The sequence below is a fragment of the Brassica napus genome, chromosome C9 (genome assembly GCF_020379485.1).
Source record: "Brassica napus cultivar Da-Ae chromosome C9, Da-Ae, whole genome shotgun sequence".
Taxonomy (NCBI): Eukaryota; Viridiplantae; Streptophyta; class Magnoliopsida; order Brassicales; family Brassicaceae; genus Brassica; species Brassica napus.
In genome coordinates this window covers 18514613-18535090 of record NC_063452.1, presented here as the reverse complement: position 1 = coordinate 18535090, position 20478 = coordinate 18514613, and the positions used below count along the sequence as shown (strand labels likewise).

General features: G+C 33.2%; 2 protein-coding genes and 1 long non-coding RNA gene across 6 annotated transcripts; 2 read left to right on the top strand and 1 right to left on the bottom strand.

Moving 5' to 3' along the window:
• Positions 1-669: 669 nt before the first annotated feature.
• On the bottom strand, positions 670-6426 carry LOC106397637. 3 transcript variants are annotated; one of them, XR_007328347.1, is made up of 5 exons: positions 6033-6426; positions 2230-5635; positions 1978-2107; positions 1847-1895; positions 670-1640 (listed from the first exon to the last, which is right to left on the bottom strand). It is a non-coding gene; the product is annotated as an uncharacterized LOC106397637 (long non-coding RNA). The 3 variants fall into 3 exon arrangements; XR_007328346.1 differs by having other exon boundaries at positions 670-1126; positions 1516-1640; positions 1847-2107; positions 6033-6424; XR_007328345.1 differs by having other exon boundaries at positions 1847-2107; positions 6033-6423.
• A 311-nt stretch (positions 6427-6737) lies between these two features.
• LOC106400412 lies at positions 6738-9539 on the top strand. Its single transcript, XM_048767477.1, has 7 exons — positions 6738-7710; positions 7801-7887; positions 7974-8165; positions 8327-8485; positions 8677-8730; positions 8813-8944; positions 9070-9539. The coding sequence occupies exons 1-7, from the start codon at positions 7615-7617 to the stop codon at positions 9469-9471; spliced, it is 1122 nt and encodes a 373-aa protein (XP_048623434.1). The 5' UTR covers positions 6738-7614; the 3' UTR covers positions 9472-9539.
• A 6657-nt stretch (positions 9540-16196) lies between these two features.
• LOC125592395 lies at positions 16197-20073 on the top strand. Of its 2 annotated transcripts, XM_048767475.1 has the most exons (14): positions 16197-16310; positions 16401-16468; positions 16911-17774; positions 17863-18264; positions 18365-18463; positions 18548-18595; positions 18673-18741; positions 18829-18903; positions 18999-19067; positions 19135-19284; positions 19376-19447; positions 19526-19597; positions 19664-19798; positions 19895-20073. In XM_048767475.1, the coding sequence occupies exons 3-14, from the start codon at positions 16923-16925 to the stop codon at positions 19997-19999; spliced, it is 2148 nt and encodes a 715-aa protein (XP_048623432.1). In that variant the 5' UTR covers positions 16197-16310; positions 16401-16468; positions 16911-16922; the 3' UTR covers positions 20000-20073. The 2 variants fall into 2 exon arrangements, with proteins under 2 accessions (XP_048623432.1, XP_048623433.1); XM_048767476.1 differs by having other exon boundaries at positions 16197-16468; positions 16911-17723.
• Positions 20074-20478: the final 405 nt, after the last annotated feature.

Here is a 20478-nt window from a genome sequence, read left to right as displayed (position 1 = left end):
GAGAGAGAGAGAGAGGTTGTTCTGATTTATTTTATTTTTTTGTTTGTTTAATTAATTTAAAAAAAAAGGGTATTAGGGACATTTTGTCTATTAATAAATGTCATTTATGTGACTTTTTCCTCTTGGTGCTATTTTGGCGACAAAAACTTTAAAAGTGTTATTATGGAGAATTGCCCTTTATCTTTTTTTACAAATTATAATTAATGGAAAATTTATCTGTGAAATTTTGAAATACTTAAGTTAGTCAAATTTATTTACAATTACTATATAGTTAGTGGGAAAGTTACAATTGTATGTAATTCATATTATAAATATAATCCGATTGAATTATATTTTTGATTATTTCATAACTACAGTAATTTGGTAGAAATTTTTAATTTTAAATATAATCCAATTTAATGATATTTTAGACTAAATTGACTTTTATATGTTATTAAAGCGAACTATATTTTTTCTCTAATTAAGAGGCCTACATGAAGTTAAAAAAAATATATTTGTAAGGTCAAACAATGATTTTATGAAAAGGTCAAACAATGATCATAATCCCCCAAAACAAACGTAACACGGGATTTTAATGTGGATAGTTAAATTCATGTAGGCCTCTTAATTAGAGAAAAAGTTTAGAGATAACATCAGTGGTATTTGATGGTAATTATTGAAGAAAATTCATGATCAAATATAAAATGCATTTTCCTTTTAATAGAGTAGATAGCCAATTACACAGTTATCTTTTGCTATGCAGTAGTAATAGCGGTCGTAAAACTGTTATGTATAATAGCGCTTTCTTAAGTGGTTAAAGATTTAACGTGGTCAAAAGTGGTTTGGTTCAAAAACATGGTTCCTAAACACGCCTTTAACTTCTGGGTGGCTAACCTTGATAGGTTGCCGGTGAATGAGCGACTGGTGCAATGGGGTTTGATGGATATTGGAACCTGTACTTTTTGCTCCACTGATGAGGAAACTAGGGATCATTTGCTCTTGCGTTGCAGGTTTGCAGTGGAGATATGGATCGTGTGAAACAGAGGTTGGGAGCTCCACTTACCTTCTTTACCTCTTGGCAAGCAATGATTGGGTGGCTTCTCCAGCAGAGATGGTCACCAAGGAGAAGGCTTCTCAGTTTAATTGTCTGTCAAGCTACAGTCTATCACATATGGAGAGAAAGAAATGATAGGAAACATGGAAGACCTCCATCAACTCCCCTAGCTATCTTTAACAGGATTGATAGGGTTACGAAGGACATTCTTCTAGCAAGACGACGCAACAAGGGGTGTACAACCTTACTCTCCTTATGGTTCAAGTATAGCTAACCTTAGCTAACAATTTGCTGCACCAAACTCTTAGCTTCTCACTGGTTTTTAATTTTTTTTGGCCATAGAAGTACTCTGGTCTTGAAGCTCATGTAACCAATTTTATTTTGGAAATATAATTTACAGTTATCAAAAAAAAAAAAATGAATCAGCAGACATAAGCAAAACTCTAAGAAGAAGAAAGTATCAGTCTTTACTGTCACAATACCTTCAAAGGCTGCACTTGGCAATTCCAGTGAAAGACTGCAACATTCGTGTGAGTCTAGACGGAGACGAGTTCCAGACATCTCCTCTGCACAACACTAGCTCTTGCTCACGAGTCACGACCACGACCTTTACCAGGAACAAAAAAAACACTGATAAGCTTTCATTGGATGAAAGAAGTAGAAATATGTAAACTTGGTCTTTCAGTGAACCAATAGGTCTCTAACTAGAATTGAAACAAGCAGAGCACTTTTCAAAGATCAAGCTGAGTATCTGTAGTGAACAAACACATGAAAATTACAGAGTGATGAAAACAAATCAGACAAGCTAAATACCTTGCAAACGTTGGGACATAGTTTTGGAAGAGTCATTCCTCTTGGACTTCTGCAACACACATAATTAAAGAAAGGAACTTTAACTCAACTCAAACCATATAAAGCATAAACGAACTTGAGTATGGGACAACTTAAGGAGCGTGTCTGATTGTTTGTAGAGCGTGTTGACGTCCTCCAAAGCAAGTAAAATGTTTCTGAAGGAGCCTCTCCATATCTGGCTGCTCAGCTGCAACATTTAGGAGTGCCCGCGCGCATATTTTCCTGCACCAAAATGAGAATATTAGTGAAAAGCATCTTGGGCAGATTAACAATACTTTGATGCAGCACACTAGTGAGTGGCCGTCTTATATCAATTTCTAACGCTATGGCATAGCCAACCTTACCTCAGTGAGATCATTCCCAGAACCCGCGTTAAGGTACTTTTCGTTCACTACACTGTCGGATGCAGGATGGCGATGCCTTTCCTGTATGCTCCACCAGCAGTGGTGGTGGTGACGAGCGATTGGGGATGGGAGAGATGGCGATGGTGGTGATAGTAACCAGCGATGGTGGTGATAGTAACTAGCGATGGTGGTGGTGATAACGTCACGTCTTCTCCTTTCTCTGCCATCTACAAACTCCATCTCTTCTCTCTCTCTCACTTCTCGAATCGTAGATCTCACAAAAAAAATAATTTTAAAAAAAAGAATAAAAGAATTAATCTCAAACGTTGATTCAATGTCATCGAAAAATGCAGATGGTGATCCATGTCATAAGAACAAGTAAGCGAATAGGAAAAAAGGATGAGGATAGGTACAAGATTAATTTTGAGCATTTGATTCAAATCAATCAATGGTTCAAAAAATACAATACTAATTGTATTCTTATTTATTTATAACTATTTTAAAAACTGTCTTAGCTTTAAATACTTTGATCATAATGAAAATTTGAAATCTAAATTTTGTATTTAACATTATAATTTATTTACAAAATTATAATTTATTTAAAAATTAAGATTTAATGCTTTATGATATACTAGTATTCTATCCGCACTACGTACGGGATAAGAAAATGATTAACATTCTCTTGTTTAATAATTATCTTCTAAAATTCATTTCACCTTTTCAATTCAGTTTACTTGATTGCAAAAATTTTGTAGCTAACATTATGATTAATTTTGTACATAATGAACATTATGATTAAACATACAAAATATTATTTTTTTGCCACCCCCTGTTAAATATACACAATCTAACGCATGTATTTGTAAAGTATTACTAAATGCGGAATTACATACACTCGTGACCGATGAATTTACACTCAATTTTCATCTTTAAGAAAAAGTCGATTTCAGCTCCACTATAGAATCTACTTGCTTTATACTCCATCTTCCCAAATAAAACATAAATTTTACCGAAAAATAAAGCAAGAAATATAGACTTACTATTCATGTAGTCTTTCCCAAGAAACAATGATATTATTGGTGTTATCCTCATGACTTCTATTTTATTTATTGTCAGAAGAAAATAAGATACTTCTTTATGGTAAAAAATATTTGTAAAATGTAATATGTATACCTTAATTCCATTTTTGATGATAGTCTTTTCCCCGTAGTGTTTGATTTTTTTGCTCTTTCCACACTTTTTGAAATTTACATCAGTCGATCATTATTATTAACTATTAGATACAATTTTTTCAAGCATGTAAAGGCTACAAAAATTTAATAGAGATTTTTGAATATAGCGTAAAAGACAGAGAAAACTTTGATATATCCATTTTGTCTACTCCGACTCATATTTTTGTTTTGGAAAAGAAGTACTAACCTTGAGTTTTTTGAAGAAAACCTTGCATGTGGTGAATGAGGTTTAGTAAAAATAGAGAAAAGAGTAAGATCGAAAGAGATTAAGCAGTAGCAAAAAAAAAATGATTTGAATTTAACAAATAATATAAGAAAGAAGCTTTGCATGCATTCCCAGATCAGGGTCCTGAGGAGGAGAGAAAACGTGATTTTTAGCAATATGCGGTCACTGAATAAACTGATACAAATATAAATAATAGAAAGTAGGTAGTTATTGTTCTGAAAAGAAAGAAAATATAGTAGTTAATTCCGAGATTTCTGGTGAATGGTGATCGTGAAAGTGTAAAATCGGCGAGGTGGACTGTGAAAATGCTTTTGATTTTGTCTATCAAATATTTAAATTGGCACGTATTGTACTATATTTAGCCTCCTCCATTTTTCTTTATTTCATTTGCATTTGTGATTTTAAATTATTTTTATTTCTTAAATTATGTGGCAAAATATGATTGGTAGGGTGACTTGTGCTTTGGTATATAATGGATGTTACAATGAGATATGTGATTTGGGGGTTATGGTTAAAATTTAGGATTGAGTATATGATTTTAGTTTTACTATAAATTTGGAGTTTAAATTTAAAATCTCTATTATAAGTTTGTAAAGATTGGATTTATGATTTTGTACGTAGAGTTTAAGTTTGGGGTATAGGGTATTAGATACTCTCTTTGTTTCATATTAAGTGTCGTTGGGTTTGTGCACACAGATTAAGGGAACAATTAATTTTGCATATTTTCTATATAAAAACACAAATACCAATATACCTAACCATATTTCAACCAATAGAAAAATAATTTACTAAATAAAATTAATAAATTTTGCATTGAAATCGAAAACGACACTTGTTTTGTAACGAAAAAAATTCTCTACAACGACACTTAATATGAAACGAAGGGATTATAGTTTTAGATTTAAGATTTAATTCATTATGATTTAGGGGTTTAGAGTTTTGAAAGTATAAGGGTTAGAGTTGTATATAAAGGTTTGTGATTAAAATTTAGATTTGAAGTTTATTAAATTTTTTAAATTTATATTGGAAGTTTATATTTAGTGAATGAAAGGTTTATGTTTGAAGTTAAGATTTAGGGTATATAATTTGATGGAAGATTTAAGGTTTACATTTAAGATTTTGAATGGTTTTTTTTTCTTTTTTTAAATTAGATATAAAGTTTTTAAGTTTAAATTTTGGCATTAAAATCTGAAAACATTTTATTTAGAGATTTTATTTAGTATTTAGAATATCTTTTAAGCTTGAATTTAAGGATTTAGGGTATTAGTATATTTGTATCGAACTGTATTTTCATATAAAGTTTAAAAGTTTTTTTTTGATCAAAAAAGTTTAAAAGTTTAAAAGTTAAATTTTATGATTATATTTAGGGCTGAGGGGTTAAAAATAAGTCTAACTAGTCACTATGTAAAATTATATATCCCTAATTTTATAAATAGAAATGATAAAATATTTATAATATATATTGCAACGATATTAATAAATATAATTTACTCTAATAGTAAGTCATAAGAATATCATATGCTTTTCCATTAAAGATTCAAAACACACAAAATCAATACATGAACTCATTGCAAAATACAACAGATAAACTTGGTGATTGAAATCTGGTATTGTTATCCTTGTGGCCATAGTGGAGCCTGCATAGAACCCATGGCCAAGAGGCTCTTTATCAGGACAGTCTTCAATGTGCAGCAATACCATCTACATACATTTACACCATTGTTATGTTACAAACAACATCACAATCACAAGCTTGTTCTTTGAGGTTGCAGAATAAAACCAAGTTCATATCACCAGCTCTCCTCCCAAACTTTTAAGTAAGCAACACCAACGAGTCAATGGTGCCTTTTGGCTCTGGTGGATCACGTCCAATCTCTGCAATCTGCAAACGCTTCTCTTATCCTTGGTATATCAAACCTCAATATATTGTGACCTGCCCATACCCTTCCTACGTATAGATACAAACCACTAAAACATCAACACAACGGAACATAAAGAGAAACAAGCAGAGACAGTACCACAGAAACCCAAAAAGAACAAAACTTTTGTATCAACAAGCAATTCAACAACACAGATAAGAAAGAAAGTACAAACCATTCAAACATGGATCAACACAACTAAACATAAAAGGAAAAAAAAAATGAGAGACAAACAGAGACAGTTTCATCATCTCCACAGAAACCCAAAAAGAACAAAACTTTCGTATCAGAGAGACCAAGAGACATTATCAGAAAGAAAAAAAAAACAGAGTGAAACAACAGAGAGAGTATCATCTCCTTTTGTAGACTCATAAACCAAAAAGAACAAAACTTTATCAAAACGCAGAGAAGAAATAAATTTCAAACCATGGAGAATCTCGTAGACGTCGTCAGCGATATCTGCAAAACCACGTTTCAATTGCTCTACATGTTTCACTTGATTGTTGTCTAAGAAAAGAGACTTTAACTGAACCAGATTGCAGCGTGCTGCAGGGAGCTCTGAAATAAACACAGCACAGAGAGAGAGAGAGAGATGGCGGATGGTGCTGATGAGCTGCTGGTGGTGGTGGTAACGAGCGAAGGTGTCAAAAGGAGTGTGGTGGTGAGGCTTCATTCGACGGTGGCTAGAGATCAAATCTGAGAATTTGAGGAAGCTAAGCGGATTGAATCTGAGACTACTCTGATTTCTCCGTATGGAGAAGAAAGCAAAAGAAACAAAAGAAAATAAAAATAAAAACTAAACTATTTTGTGTAGGCATGGGCATTCGGGGTCCCAATCGGGTTTCGGTTTTATCCATTCGGTTTTTGGTTTTTCGGATTTATCAAAATCAACCCCATTCGGCTTATATAAAAGTTCGGTTCGGGACCGGTTCGGGTTCTATCGTGTTCGGGTCGGGGTTGGTAAATCTTCAAAGAACCGGTATAACCCATTGTATTTTTGGGTTCGGGTCCCAATCGGTTCTTCGGTTTAAAAATACCTGATTTGTACCTATTTTGTAAATAAAACATAAATGAAATCGGTTCTTCGGATTTAAAATACATGATTTGTACATATTTTAATAGACAAAACATAAGTAAAATCGATTCAAAATAGGAAAAAATATCAAACGTGATCATTCAAAATCAAGCGAAAAATAAACATAGCTAGTGATAGAAAGAAAACCAGATAAATGAAATCATAAAACAAAAACTAAGTTTTCATGAAATGAAAAACATTATTCAATGAAAACAAAACCAAAATCTAAAAACTCCAGGTTTCAACCGCCACATTCCACCATCAACCTTCATATGTAACAGATAATTATTTTAGAAGTTCAATAATATCTTAAAGTATTTTGGATACATATTAAGAATTAAGATCATATTTGGTAGAAGTTCTTTTGTGATTTTAAATGTTTCGGGTTCTATCGGATATCCATTTAGGTTCGGGTTCGGTTCGGATAATACCCATAACCCAAAATACCAAAAAACAAGATCCATTCGGTATTTATATCGGGTTCGGATCAGTTCGGATTCGTTTTTATCGGATCGGGTTCGGTTCGGATTTTCGGGTTCGGTTTATTTGTCCAGCCCTAATTTTGTGTATAAAGTCTGGTCAAAGATTAACTTTAAATTATTTTGACTAAAATTATAGATTTTTTTACGTTTACGATAAATGCATTTAAGATGTCAAATGTATAAAGTAATTATTACATTGATTCCGGTAATGTTTCTGGGTCATTACTCTAACAAGAATCAGTAAAGGAATGTCTATGTAAAAAGATATGATACGAAAATTAAATTTGACATGCTTCTAAGAATGTTATTTCATTTTGAATAACCGCTAATTGACACATTGATTCCACATTTAATACTTCGTAACGTTTCAAGATATAAGACTGACCTTCACCGATCACCAGTGTATATAAATTATAGAGTGTTTTCAATTTTGAGACACAAAACAAATAAAATGTCAACTATAATTATGATGAATCTGATATCTCTTCTGTTTTCAACAGCTATAGTTCATTCCAATCAAAGTACAGTACCTCTCAGATCATTCAAGGTTAGCTTAACACACAACTTGAGATCCACTGTTTCTTCTATTATGTAGAATGCCATGTAACATATAACCTTTTTTTTTTGTCCTTGACAGATAAGTGAAAATGTAACGTATGATTGCATAGATATTTACAAGCAACCAGGGCTCGAGCATCCTTTGCTAAAAACCCACAAAATTCAGGTGCATCGCCTCAGAATTTCATCTGCTGCGTTTTTTACTTGTATTAGTATTATAAAATATTGATTTTACAATTTTTATTTGAAAAGAGGAAATCATCAATTTCAAGAAATGAGTTAAAGATGCAAACCGGCAAAAATGAAACGTCTAACAAAAGGAAAATAGTATGTCCAAATGGAACTGTTCCCATATTGAGAAATACAAAAGAATATGTCACAAATTCGCAAGTGTTTGCTGAGAAACATTTTCATCCGTTATCAGCCGATAGTCCTGGAACGCATGTAAGCACTCATCTCAATTTTCTTAATACGATAGATTTAATACTTTTATGTATATATAATATATCTAGTATTAAGTCATTAATGTTTGTGTTGCAAAAAAAAAAAAATCATTAATGTTTTGCCCAAAAAGAGTCACTAATAATGTAAGCTGCTTTTGATAGATTGCTGGAGTAAGATCATCCATTGGTCCATTTCGGGGTGTACAAGCTTGGTTTAGTGCAAATGCGCTAAACGTGGGAAAGGATCAAGTCTCGTATAGTCATATATATATAGGCAGTGGATCGGAAAACCAAGTCAATTATATCTCAGCGGGTTGGACAGTAGGTTTTATATTGAATTTTTTACATGTAGAGACATTTTCTCACATTCAAATTACACTACAAAACACTTATCACTTGAGACACACTTTCTTTTGTCAAAAAGACTCTTATAACCTTAAACTAAAGAGAATCTCTCTCATCTTCTTATTTCATTTTATTATTTTTCTTATTCTGCAATTCCATGTTGATAGATAAATCCAGGTCTATATGGCGACCAACGTGTTTGGGCATTTGGATTTTGGAAGGTATGTGGCTACAAACAAATTAGTGTATGATGAAAACATTGATCAAATAATAACAAGTATGGTATTAAAAATTATTTAATAGGGTAAGGATGGGAAAGGATGTTACAATACCGCATGTTCAGGGTTTGTTCAAGTATCAAAGGTGATTCCAATTGTCGAGCCCATTGATCTTAAGCCAGGGGTCCCTGGCTGGTTTCGATATTTCATTCATCAGGTTAATATTTATAATCAGTTTTATAAGCAAATTAGTGATCGATATATTTGACTATAAATCTCTAGACCCGTACATTTTTTTTAATTGATATATGAATTTGTCTTGTCTCTTAATATTCGAAAAAGGATATAAATACAGGAAACTGGTGGATTACACAACTTATGCAAAAGTCACCTGATATAGATATTGGTTACTGGCCAAAAGAATTATTTAACCTTTTAGAAAATGGTGCAAATATGGTTGGAGTTGGTGGTGTGGTTCAGGCTTCACGTTCTGGTTCAAGCCCTCCCATGGGTAATGGTAATTTTCCAAATGGAGGCCGCCTAGATTCAGGACTTTTTTCAAATATTGATGTCTTGAATTCCAACTATGAGCAGCGTAAAATAAATTCTTTTCCTGTAGAGAATTTGTTAGATAGTGAGAAATGTTATGGGCTAAGAATTGGTACGGTAAAACCATTCCATCGTAATCATCTAGGTTTCTTCTTCAATTATGGTGGTCCGGGAGGGAATTCATGTGGAGTATGACATTTGCCAACATATATACTCTTTAAATTGGCATTTTATAAATTTATTATAAATTAGTAAAATGCAAACTATTTTATAGATGTACTTTTCATGTTTTGCTTTGTTCTCGAGGTTGATGTCTCTCTAACTTGTAAGTGCAGTTAACGTTCTATTTGAATGTTAGAAACTATTGTAAAAAATAGCTAAATTAGTGTAGAATCCGAACAATAATAACAAACAAAGCGTGGTTAAAATAAAATGCCTCAACATTTTAAATAATAATAATAAAATACTATTGTTACATAGCATTTTTTTTTAAAAAAACATCAACAAACTAAACATGCACTCTAAAGTTCTAAATATAATTTTGGCTTTTCTGGAAAACTTATCACCAAAATTTCAAATGCTTTTGAATCCTTTTCTCATCGCACAAGTTAACCAATATTACTTAATATTTTTCTTTATCTTATTTTTAGTATTAACATTTTGGTTATTTTACTATTTAAACTACTAAATTATCATTAGGTAGTCATTAGACCATTAACCATAACAATCAACATTCCCTGATTCTCTTCTTTTAGCATGTATTAAGCTTATCCAAATTGCTATAAAACTTCTGACATGTATCGTATATAGATATTTTCTATTCTGTAGGATTAAAACAAGGAAAATTACAAATATGACTCAAAACTTGATTTTAAACTGATAAACAACGAGCGAGAAGTCTCCTAAAATATGATTGAATGCTGACACTGACTGGTTAATAACACCAAACTCAATTTTCCGAGAGAAAAACATTGGGGCAACTGGAAGAATCTGAATGAGGTAGCGGTAGCCATCAGTGAAGAACTCTAGGTTTCTAGATGCGATCAGCAATTCCTGCAGGCGAAAGAATGAACAAACTCACTGAGGAAGTGAGGGGATAAGAGAATCAGATAGACAAGGGTAATCTTTACAGTTAAATTATCAAAAGCGCTTCAGTAGAAGCTGCATTTCATTCTGTTCACCTCCGTAGAAAGCAATTGATTCAGCATTTTCCCTCACGCGTACAAGGCTAGTCGGCCTCTTTCTTCTCTTGCAGAAAGTTGAGATTCACTAATCCCTGAATTCAAGAGGAGATCAAAGTCACTCAAATGAAATTAGCTAATACTGCAACTCTGGGAATATGATCAAGGACAAGAGCCAAAACAAAGAGTCATAATCTGAAAATGAAAGTGATATTTTAAGCCATTGTAACAAGTAGAGAACTTGTAAGAGGAAGTGAAGAGAAGTGAGAAACACAGTATACGGAGGAGCAGAATGAAGATATATGTGTCTGGGTCAGGTCAAGAGGGATGATGGTAAGGAAAAAGAAGTATGTTAAACCTTGCCAAGAAAGACACTGAGGGCAGTTCCACCAAAGGAGTAGAGGAAGAGAGCGAGAAAGAGAGGAGGGTAGATGGTGAAGAGGATGTTGCTAAAAGAGATGAGGTCGCTGAAAAGGGTGAGAGAGAAAGACAAAGCTGTACAAGTGAAGGAACCTAGGTCGTCAACAATGCGCTGATCAGGATTGTCAATCAACGATTGGGACTGGATCTTGTACAAGGTTTGATCTTTCAAATAGCGTTAGAGGTAGTATAAGAATGATATTATAACAATAAGAGTGTTTTATCACATTGCGCTCGTTATCGATACATATACTGAAAACAAAAAGATGAACTGTTAATAACTCTACACTTTAGAGTGGCCATATACCCTAATAAACTAGGTGATGATCCGCACCCTGCGCGGGATAAATGGATTAAAAGAGATTATAAATTTTAATCTCTAGCTACTGAAAAAGGTTAAAAGAAAAAGTGGCATATTATACATTAATGCAAAGAAAACCAATTTGAGATTGAAAGTTAACTGGAGTTTTCAGTCAAAAAAAAAGTTTACTGGAATATCCGGGTAACGATAATCTTATTATGGTCGAAAAACAGTAATTTCCCTATTATCAAAGTTGTATCGTTATATTTTATTTAAATTATACTGGTTCTGGAGTACATAAAGATTGTAAAAGAATAAAAATAAATTGAAGTAAATAATATTAGTTTGGAAAGAAAAAGAGAAAAAAAGTAAATTATTTGAATATACAAATTTAGTGGGGTGATTATGAGTCTAATTTGTAAAAGAGGCCCATTATTAAACCTTGATATTGATTATGACTCAAAAATACATATGAGCCTATTTTAATTTATCTTTTATTTTTTTAAAAATGTTTTTAATTTATTTTTATTCTTTTACCATAAATTTAATAACAATCGCATGGAGAATAAAGCTGACACTTGAACATTTAAAAGACAATATTAAACTTAAAATAAATAGTTGTTATCAATAAAAGGCAACAATTTCATACTGAAATAAAATATAACTCCATATTAAAAAAGAATATAATCATACTGGAATTAAATATAACTCCATATTAAAGAAATATATAAATAGTGTATATTTTAGTAACAAAATGAGTTTATACACATAGACAAAATATCATAAACGTACCAACACAAAACTTTGGATGAGAAAGACCACGAATGATCCAATGGAAGTTGGCTAGACAAATGTAGTTACAATCATTGATCGGTTCAACCTTGGAAACAACACATGATTTCAGATTGTATGGTAGTGTTGAAGCATAAACGACCTCCATTATATATAGGTACCAATACTCTTAGGTCATTAATGAAATAGTCAACAAAGGAATGATAATATATACTCCCTCCGTTTTTTTATATAAGTCGTTTTAAAGGAATTTTTATGTTCCAAATTATATGATGTTTTCGGTTTTCTATGTAAAATTTATTAACAGTTAATGTTATATGACCAATGATAATATACCTTCTATTTTATTATTGGCTGATTTGTGGTTAGATTAATAATTGATGATGTTTTTGTTTAGAAAATATAAAAAAATAATGATTTCTTAATCTATGTGCACAATTCTAAAACGACTTATATTAAAAAACGGAGGGAGTATGAATAAATGAAAACTACCTATCTCTACTATATAAAAAAAACTAAATTAGAGGATTTCTAGGCATGCCATATCAGCACAAATATTTAGAGCCAATAAGAGTTACACATCATCACATTAAACGTGAGTTTCATGAAAAATATTTTGAAGCCCAATTTAGACTTGCGGCCCAAATTCTCTTTCTTCTCTGCCTTGCCAAAGGAAACTCTAACGGCCACAGTTCTTGCGTTCTCTGGTGAAACGCCTTTTCCCACGACAATGAATCATCAACCTTGCTTCATTATTTTCTTCATTAATTTCCCAATACCAGACAAATGTTCTCTTCACTTTCCCTGAACTTCCCACTATAAAATCAACTCTGCATATAAGAAAAAGCAGAAGATATCGCATCCATGATTTTCAACGATGTTGCTACGGGTTGGGAGAGACCATAATTATCTTCAAGCTCATACATTTTTGGGAAGTTTAATTGCAACATGCAATGGGAAGTCTCTGATCGGTGTAGAGATGCTGCTCATCTACAAACAGGTGGGATTCTATTTACTATTCATATATTCTCTCTTTTCAAGAATCAGAACCCCATACTAATTGCATTAACACATGGCTCATCGCCTGATTGTGTTGTTTAGAAGCCAGATATGAAAATCTGTATCAGGCTTCCTCTACCAAAGTGATTGTTAGTGAGAAATTCAAAGTTTTATGTGGGATCATGTTATTTCATCTGTTACCATCAAAACCAATAAATCTAAGCAATGAAAAATGATGAGCATCTGTATACTCCCGTTTTCTTATATCTACTTATCAGCACCAGTATGGTGTATATATATGTATAATCTTAAACTTTCTCTTGAGATTGTGAATGGAACTATTAATGTCAAACCAACTCCAGGGATACGAAGATGGACCAAGAGAGGAAGAAACTGCATAAGGTAACTTGAGGAACGATGTTTTTTTTGTTTCTGTTTAATATTTTGTAAAGAAAAAACAATTTAACATGTTTCCATGCGTTACACATCGCAGAGAAAAGAGTTCCACGTTTCTGGCTGATGGCCTTGAACAACAATGATATCACTTCCGAGGAGGAAAACTATATGCAGTTTTGGTATCCATTTTGTCTGCAACTCCAATCATAACCATGGACAATAGCTCTAGCTTAATGTCTTTGATGTCAGGACACAGAGTGTGATGATTAGCTCTCAAATAACTTAGATGGTGAAGGAGTGAAGAGCCTAAAGGATTCAAACTTGAGCTTTTCTTTGACTCGAATCCTTATTTTAAGAACACTATCTTTACAAAGTCTTATCCTAATTGTTGAGGTGACCCACTGCTTGAGAAGTCTATTATGGTAACTGCTTATGCTCGTCTACATATGTTCATTTTAGTAAATTAAAAACGTTTACACTTTTCTTATCATGAAAAAACAGAAACTTTATTACTTGGATTGTTTTTTGTTTGCTTCTATGATAATTGTCCTTGCTTCGTGAGCTCAAGGTGGTTATACAAATACAGGTATTTGATCTTACAGAAGTGAAACCCATTGTACGGTACAGTTTGGCGTTTTTGCAGCAAAACGAGATGAATGTGCAAGAGAGTGCAGAGAAAGGATGCAGTTTATGGTGAGTAATATATATACATCTTTAACCTTTAGCGTATGGGAGTTAGATTTTTCAAGTTAGTGGCAGTGATGATGATGATAGATGGCAGGTGGTGATGATCCAGTTGGTTGGGTTCCTGGTTGTCTCGATACAACTTGGCTCTAAAAATTCTTCAATCCAAATTGTATCAAGAAACATCAAGATTCTACCAGAGACGAGCCAGGTTTTGATTTGTATACACTTGATTGATATGTAGAAAACTTGCACAGTAATTTGTAGCTTTTGTTTCTCTGATTGAAGTGGTCTTTAATATCTCCATTTGTTTAAAGTGCAGTAAGATTTTTTCGTTGGTAGCTTCGTTCTATGCTGCAGTGTATGTACCAAAAGAGAAAGCATATTTTCCCCCAAAAAATAGAATTCAGCTCAAAGTTGTAATGTCTGCATCAGCAGAGGTGCTTCAAATGTATCTCGCATGGAGACAACAAGTCTGTGAGACATTCTGACCTCAGGTGATGGTGATAATAGGTGGCATGTGGTTTTAGTGGCAATGATGATGATGAGGATAGGTGGCAGGTTGTGATGGTCAAGTTGGTTTGGTTTGTGGTTGTCTCGACGAGATACACAAAGGATGGCATGATGCTTTTGACATACACAATTTTGCTATGTAACTCTAAAATTCTTGAATCCAAATTATGATAAAAATATATGTTTTATACATGGATAATAACTTGATCGTAAAATAAGAAAACATGATATTCAACAAAAAAAAACAAACATAAAAAAATATAGCAGTAACAAACAACACTAACTTTTATATTGTGTATCTAATTAAGATACTAACTCTATTACATTGAGTAGATTATTTCTTCTTTCGCAATATCTAAATCAAATTTAAGAAAAAAAAGTATAACAAAAAATCAAAGTAAATGTACAAGACTACAAAAATAAATCATGATTTGTGTAGATTCAAAGTATATAAATAACTGTTTGCAGTTTTGGTGTGTATAACTATTTTCTTGATGATATATTCTTTGATTGTTTTGGTCTGGAATATAAACCTAACGTATTGTTTGTTCCATTTAATTATGTAAGTATACATGTTTTATGATGTTATGTCACTATGTGGAAACTGAGAATGAGATATTTAATTACATAGAAACATTCAATACATCGCCACTGAAAAGATTAAATGATATAGTTACTTGTTTTGGTTTTAGTCTTGAAAAGAAAAACAATTTTCAGAAAACATTTGTACGTTATTTGGTTTCTCTTAATTTCCATATTATTAATGATTACGCTACATTTAAGTTATTTGATTAAATTATGTTTGGTTTACTCTAGCTTATTCGAAGTAAATTATTTGTTATGATAGGGTGTGAAACTCAAATAAAACTCTATTAGAAATGTAATACCTTATTAATTTATAACACTATTTATAAAAATATTTTTAAATAGCATGAGTGACATTTCAATAATATTTTTATAAGAAATTTAGCAAATGCTAAAACAATTTACAAAACATAATTAGTAAAACACAAAAAATTAAGGAAAAATTCATTATAACTTGAATATCTAATATAAACTGAAAATATATATTTGAAAACATAATTTTTGTTACATAAAATATTCTAATTATTATTTATGAAATTATGAAACTTTTTATATATTACTTTAAAATATAATTATTTATAATTTTATCACATTACATTTGATTTTCGATTGATTTCTCTTGGAGGTGGATGTATTATTATCGCGAGAAAATAAGTTATTGCAATAATATTAAAATCTGATACTAGAAATAAAAAATATTTGTTATTCTTACTTTAGATTTTCTTAAATTTATCAAAGGACAATTGTCCAAAAGAACACCTTTCAAGTTTATGTCACAAAAATGACACAGGAAATGAAAGTCACAAAAATGACATTCATTAAAGGGCAAAATGTCACTACTATCCTTGTGTTATAAGAATAAAAAAAACAAACAATTCATTTCCTTCACTCGCGACTCTTCGAACCGTGTTGTCTCTGGCTCGGGAATCTTCAAACCCTCACTGGCACTGTTGTCTCCGGCTCGCAAATCATCGTCTCCGGCTCGGGAATCATCATCTCCGGCTGGGGAATCATCTTCTCCGGCTCGCGAATCATCTTCTTCGGCTCGCTAGTCATCTTATTCGGCTCGCTAATCATCTTCTCCGGCTCGCTAATCATCTTCTCCGGCTATCTAATCATCAGCGTCACACTCTCTACTCTCAAAATCGGACACAAATCACTATGTAACTTTTTAAAATTAGGGTTTTTGAATTAAAATTTGTGAAGCTTGCGTTTTGATTTTGATTTGTTTGTTACTCTTTCTTATTAACCAGCGAAGCAAATGAAAGACTTTTGAATTGTGGGAACACAAAGTTGTTGGAGCATAATTCATCTCTTTGAGGTATGTTGCAGATTCAACCTTCTGTGTGTTTGTACAAATTTATAAAATAAAAGTTTGTTGTCTCTTGCTGCATCTATTGAATGTTTTTAGAAGATTTCCAGAAAGCATTTGTTGCTGCATCTATTGAATGTTGAATATTGAAACTCGTATGGTAACACATTTTGAAACTTTTTTGCTTGGAGTCTTGTTTTGATTAGGAATGTTGATATTTTTGATAGGGTCTTGAATTTGCTTATGAGTCTTTTGTTGCTTGTGAAACTGTCTAGTGTTTATAATAATTTCAGAAAGCATTTGTTTTTGATAGGGTCTTGAATTTGCTTATGAGTCTTTTGTTGCTTGTGAAACTGTCTAGTGTTTATAATAATTTCAGGAAGCATTTGTTGTGTTATTTCAGGAAAGCCTTCCAGAAAAGTTTGAAATTTCTTTTTCCTTGTTTACGCAGGATAGAAACAAGATGGGAGATTCAGTACCTCTAAAACTAGCACTGCCAGAGCTGAAGTATCCTATTGGTTCACAGCCAAAGCAAAAGTCAGCAATCAACCAATATTCCGGCTCAGAGTATATCTCCATTGTTGACAGCATCCTAAAACCAGATGAGATGATAAGAGTCCGAGGATCATTTCTGGGACCTATAATGAAGCTCAGTGAGAGAGGATTGAAGTTATCAGCAAAGATGGTCTACGCCATTCTCACTAGAAGCATCGTTTCTGTCAAGGAGAATGAAGCCTGGTTCCATTTCGGTGCGCAGCCAATGAGGTTCTCTATAAGAGAATTTCATATGATGACAGGCTTGAAATGTAGTGGTGCATTAGAAGGACCACGAAGGGAAACCGATAGATTTAATTGGGAATTGCTAAAGGGGCGTAGTCATAAGTTAAGTGACGTGGTGGAACAGCTCAGAAACACAAGAGAAGATGCTTCTGAGGAGAGAGTATGCCTCGCAATGCTCATCCTGGTAGAGAGCATATTATTGCGGAAGAGCAAAGGAGGGAGTTTTCCTTTGGAATATGCGAAAAATGCACAGGATATGACATATCCATGGGGGAAAGAGGCTTACATTGTGCTCCTGAAGTCAATTCAAAACGCTGTCGCGAATCATTTGGAGAATAAATCCAAATTTGAGTTGCAAGGTTATCCTCTAGTATTCCTTCTTTGGATACTAGAGTCGATTCCTTTGCTAAGGAATAAGTTCAGTAAGTGTGTACCAACAGTTGAGGTTCCTGGGCCGACTTACTTGTGTGAAAAATACACTGAGGTAGAGAATCCATCACTTGATAGGGTTTTACAGGTTGAAGCTGATACAAAGGTAAGCTTTTCCAAGTATATGTTTCTCAGTTTATTTGGCTTCTTCTTTTTAATATGTTTCTCATTGGTCTTTTTTAAAATACTCTCAGCTGAAGGTCCATTGCATACTACCTTCTATTCCTCATGATCCAGAAGATGATATCTCCATTGAAGACAAATATAGTGACGAGCTGGAAACACTGAAAGATGTAACAAAGAAAGGGTACAAGCTTACAGCCGATGACTGGGAAAATAGGTGTGTAGACACATTTGAAACATTGGATGCTCTTATTCAAATGATGGCAAATAAGGAGACTGGCCAAGCTTCTACTCCGATTGATGAGGATTCAGTAAATGAAAAAGTGAACAGGATCATTGAGGTAATGGAGGAGAATCTGAAGAGCATGAAGGATCGAATGTCATTACTGGAAGAAGAAAACATGCATCTTAGAGCCCGTGTGTCAGAGTTGGAAGGAAACAACAATGTTTTTCCCACTAACGTGACACAACAGGTAAATTCTCAAAACATCTTCTTTTACATTTGCATTTTCAAGTATTTTTTGGAAGATCTTGTACATATTCTTGAATGCCTTCCTAATATTTGACAAACAGCGATCCAGTGGGACACCTTTATCTCCAATGTCTCACACGCAACCATCGAGTGAGACGCCTTTATCTCCAATGTCTCAACAGCCTAATTTGACACATGAGGTATGTAACAAATAAATATTGTTGAGTTTTGAAGTAATATTTGGAAGCTTTTGTACTTCTTGAATGCATTCCTGATTTTTGCAGGAGACAATGATTGAATCAGCTGCATCTCCAAAGTCTCAACAAAATGAGGTATATGCTCAAAATTTTTTAAGAAAATATTTGGAAATTCTTGTACAAAATCCTGAATGCCTTCCTGATTTTTGCAGGATTACACGCAACCATCGAGTGAGACGCCTTTATCTCCAATGTCTCAACAGCCTAATTTGACACATGAGGTATGTAACCAATAAATATTGTTGAGTTTTGAAGTAATATTTGGAAACTTTTGTACATATTCTTGAATGCATTCTTGATTTTTGCAGGAGACAATGAATGAATCAGATGATGACACTCCTGCCCTTGATACTCAAGTATTCTCTCCTAATCTGACAAAAGAGGTATATGCTCAATGATATTGTTTTCACAGTTGGAGTTTACAAATTAGTTTTGGGTGATTTTTTTTACATATAAAGGCTTTTCTGATTTTTGACAGAAAGAAACAAGTGAGTCACCTGCTGAGAGGCCATCCAATCCTAATCAAGATGGAAAACCAGATGATGAGGTAATATTTATTCTAGAAATTATAGTTGAATGTATTCATGATGGCCTTTCCTGATATTTTTTTGCAGATTGTGAGAGAGAAATTAACAAGGGAGTCACCTGCTGCTCAGAGTCAAGTTTCGCAGAAAGAAACAGTGGAAATGAATGAGACACCTTCTTCTCCAATAGCTCCAAAGAGTATTGAAACTCCCGTTTATACTCCAAGTCAGACTCAGCAGGTACATGGTCAAAAAAAAATCTTGGATTTTTAAGTTAATGTTTGGAAGCTTTAGAACGTACTCTGGATTGCCTTCGTGATAATTTTTACAGATTGAGAGAGAGCCATCGGATGACACGCCTGCCCTTGATAGTCAAGTTTTCACTCCTAATCTGACAAAAGAGGTATATGCTCAATGACAGTTGGAGTTTACAATTAGTTTTGGGTGATTTACATATATAGACCTTTCTAATTTTTGGCAGAGGGAAACACAAACCTCTACTGATGAGACGCCACCCAAAACTAATCAAGAAGAAGGAAAAACAAATGATGAGGTAATATTTACTCTAGAAATTATAATTGAATGTATTCATGATGGCCTTTCCTGATATTTTTTGCAGATTGTGATTGAGTCACCTGCTGCTCAGACTCAAGTTTTGCAAAAAGAAACACTGGAAATGAATGAGACACCTTCTTCTCCAATATCTCCAAAGAGTATTGAGGCTCAAGTTTTTACTCCAATTCAGAAACAGCAGGTAAATGCTCAAAAAATCTTGGAGATTTCAAGTAATGTTTGGAAGCTTTTGTACGTGTTTTTGATCCCCTTCCTGACTTTTTTTGTTTTTTTGCAGACGGTAACAGAGGGAACGTATGAGGCTACACAGCCATTGACTGAGATCATTTCAGCAAACAATAAAAAGGTAAGCATAGAAATGTCTTTCATAAGTACAACTTGAATTTTAAATTGTAGAAACTTCTTCATAACTACCTCTTTTATTTTATTGTTATTACAGGAGAATACACATGCTGTGCATCACACACCTTCCTCTCCATTGTCTTCACTAATTGCACTAGTTATTGAAGAAAATAAGAATGCTTTGGTAAGAAGAAATATTTAAAATGTTTATGTAATATTTTTCTATTCAACTAACTCTTACCATTTACTTTTGTCTTATAGAGTGAGACAGAAACTGCGACCCAATATTTTTCTCTAAGTGAGGGAGAGGAGACACAATCAAGCAGAAAGAATCAAGCAGAAGAAAATCTCAAGGATACTACAAAACATACAACTGAGCTAGTTTCCACAGATGTTTCGAAGACACAACCTCTTACACAGCCTCTTACACAGCCTCTTACTCAGCAAACACAGCACCTTCAGACAAGTGAGGGAGAGCAATCCGATGAGACACCATCAGAGCAGAATCAAGCAGAAGAA

Excerpts from the sequence above, each read along its gene's own strand:
- LOC106400412 (XM_048767477.1), top strand. The coding sequence starts at position 7,615 with ATGTCAACTATAATTATGATGAATCTGATATCTCTTCTGTTTTCAACA. Across the intron at positions 8,166-8,326 it reads CCGATAGTCCTGGAACGCAT|ATTGCTGGAGTAAGATCATC; the intron begins GTAAGCACTCAT and ends TGCTTTTGATAG. Across the intron at positions 8,486-8,676 it reads ATATCTCAGCGGGTTGGACA|ATAAATCCAGGTCTATATGG; the intron begins GTAGGTTTTATA and ends CCATGTTGATAG.
- LOC125592395 (XM_048767475.1), top strand. The coding sequence starts at position 16,923 with ATGGGAGATTCAGTACCTCTAAAACTAGCACTGCCAGAGCTGAAGTAT. Across the intron at positions 18,596-18,672 it reads CAAAGTCTCAACAAAATGAG|GATTACACGCAACCATCGAG; the intron begins GTATATGCTCAA and ends TGATTTTTGCAG. Across the intron at positions 19,799-19,894 it reads CTCCAATTCAGAAACAGCAG|ACGGTAACAGAGGGAACGTA; the intron begins GTAAATGCTCAA and ends GTTTTTTTGCAG.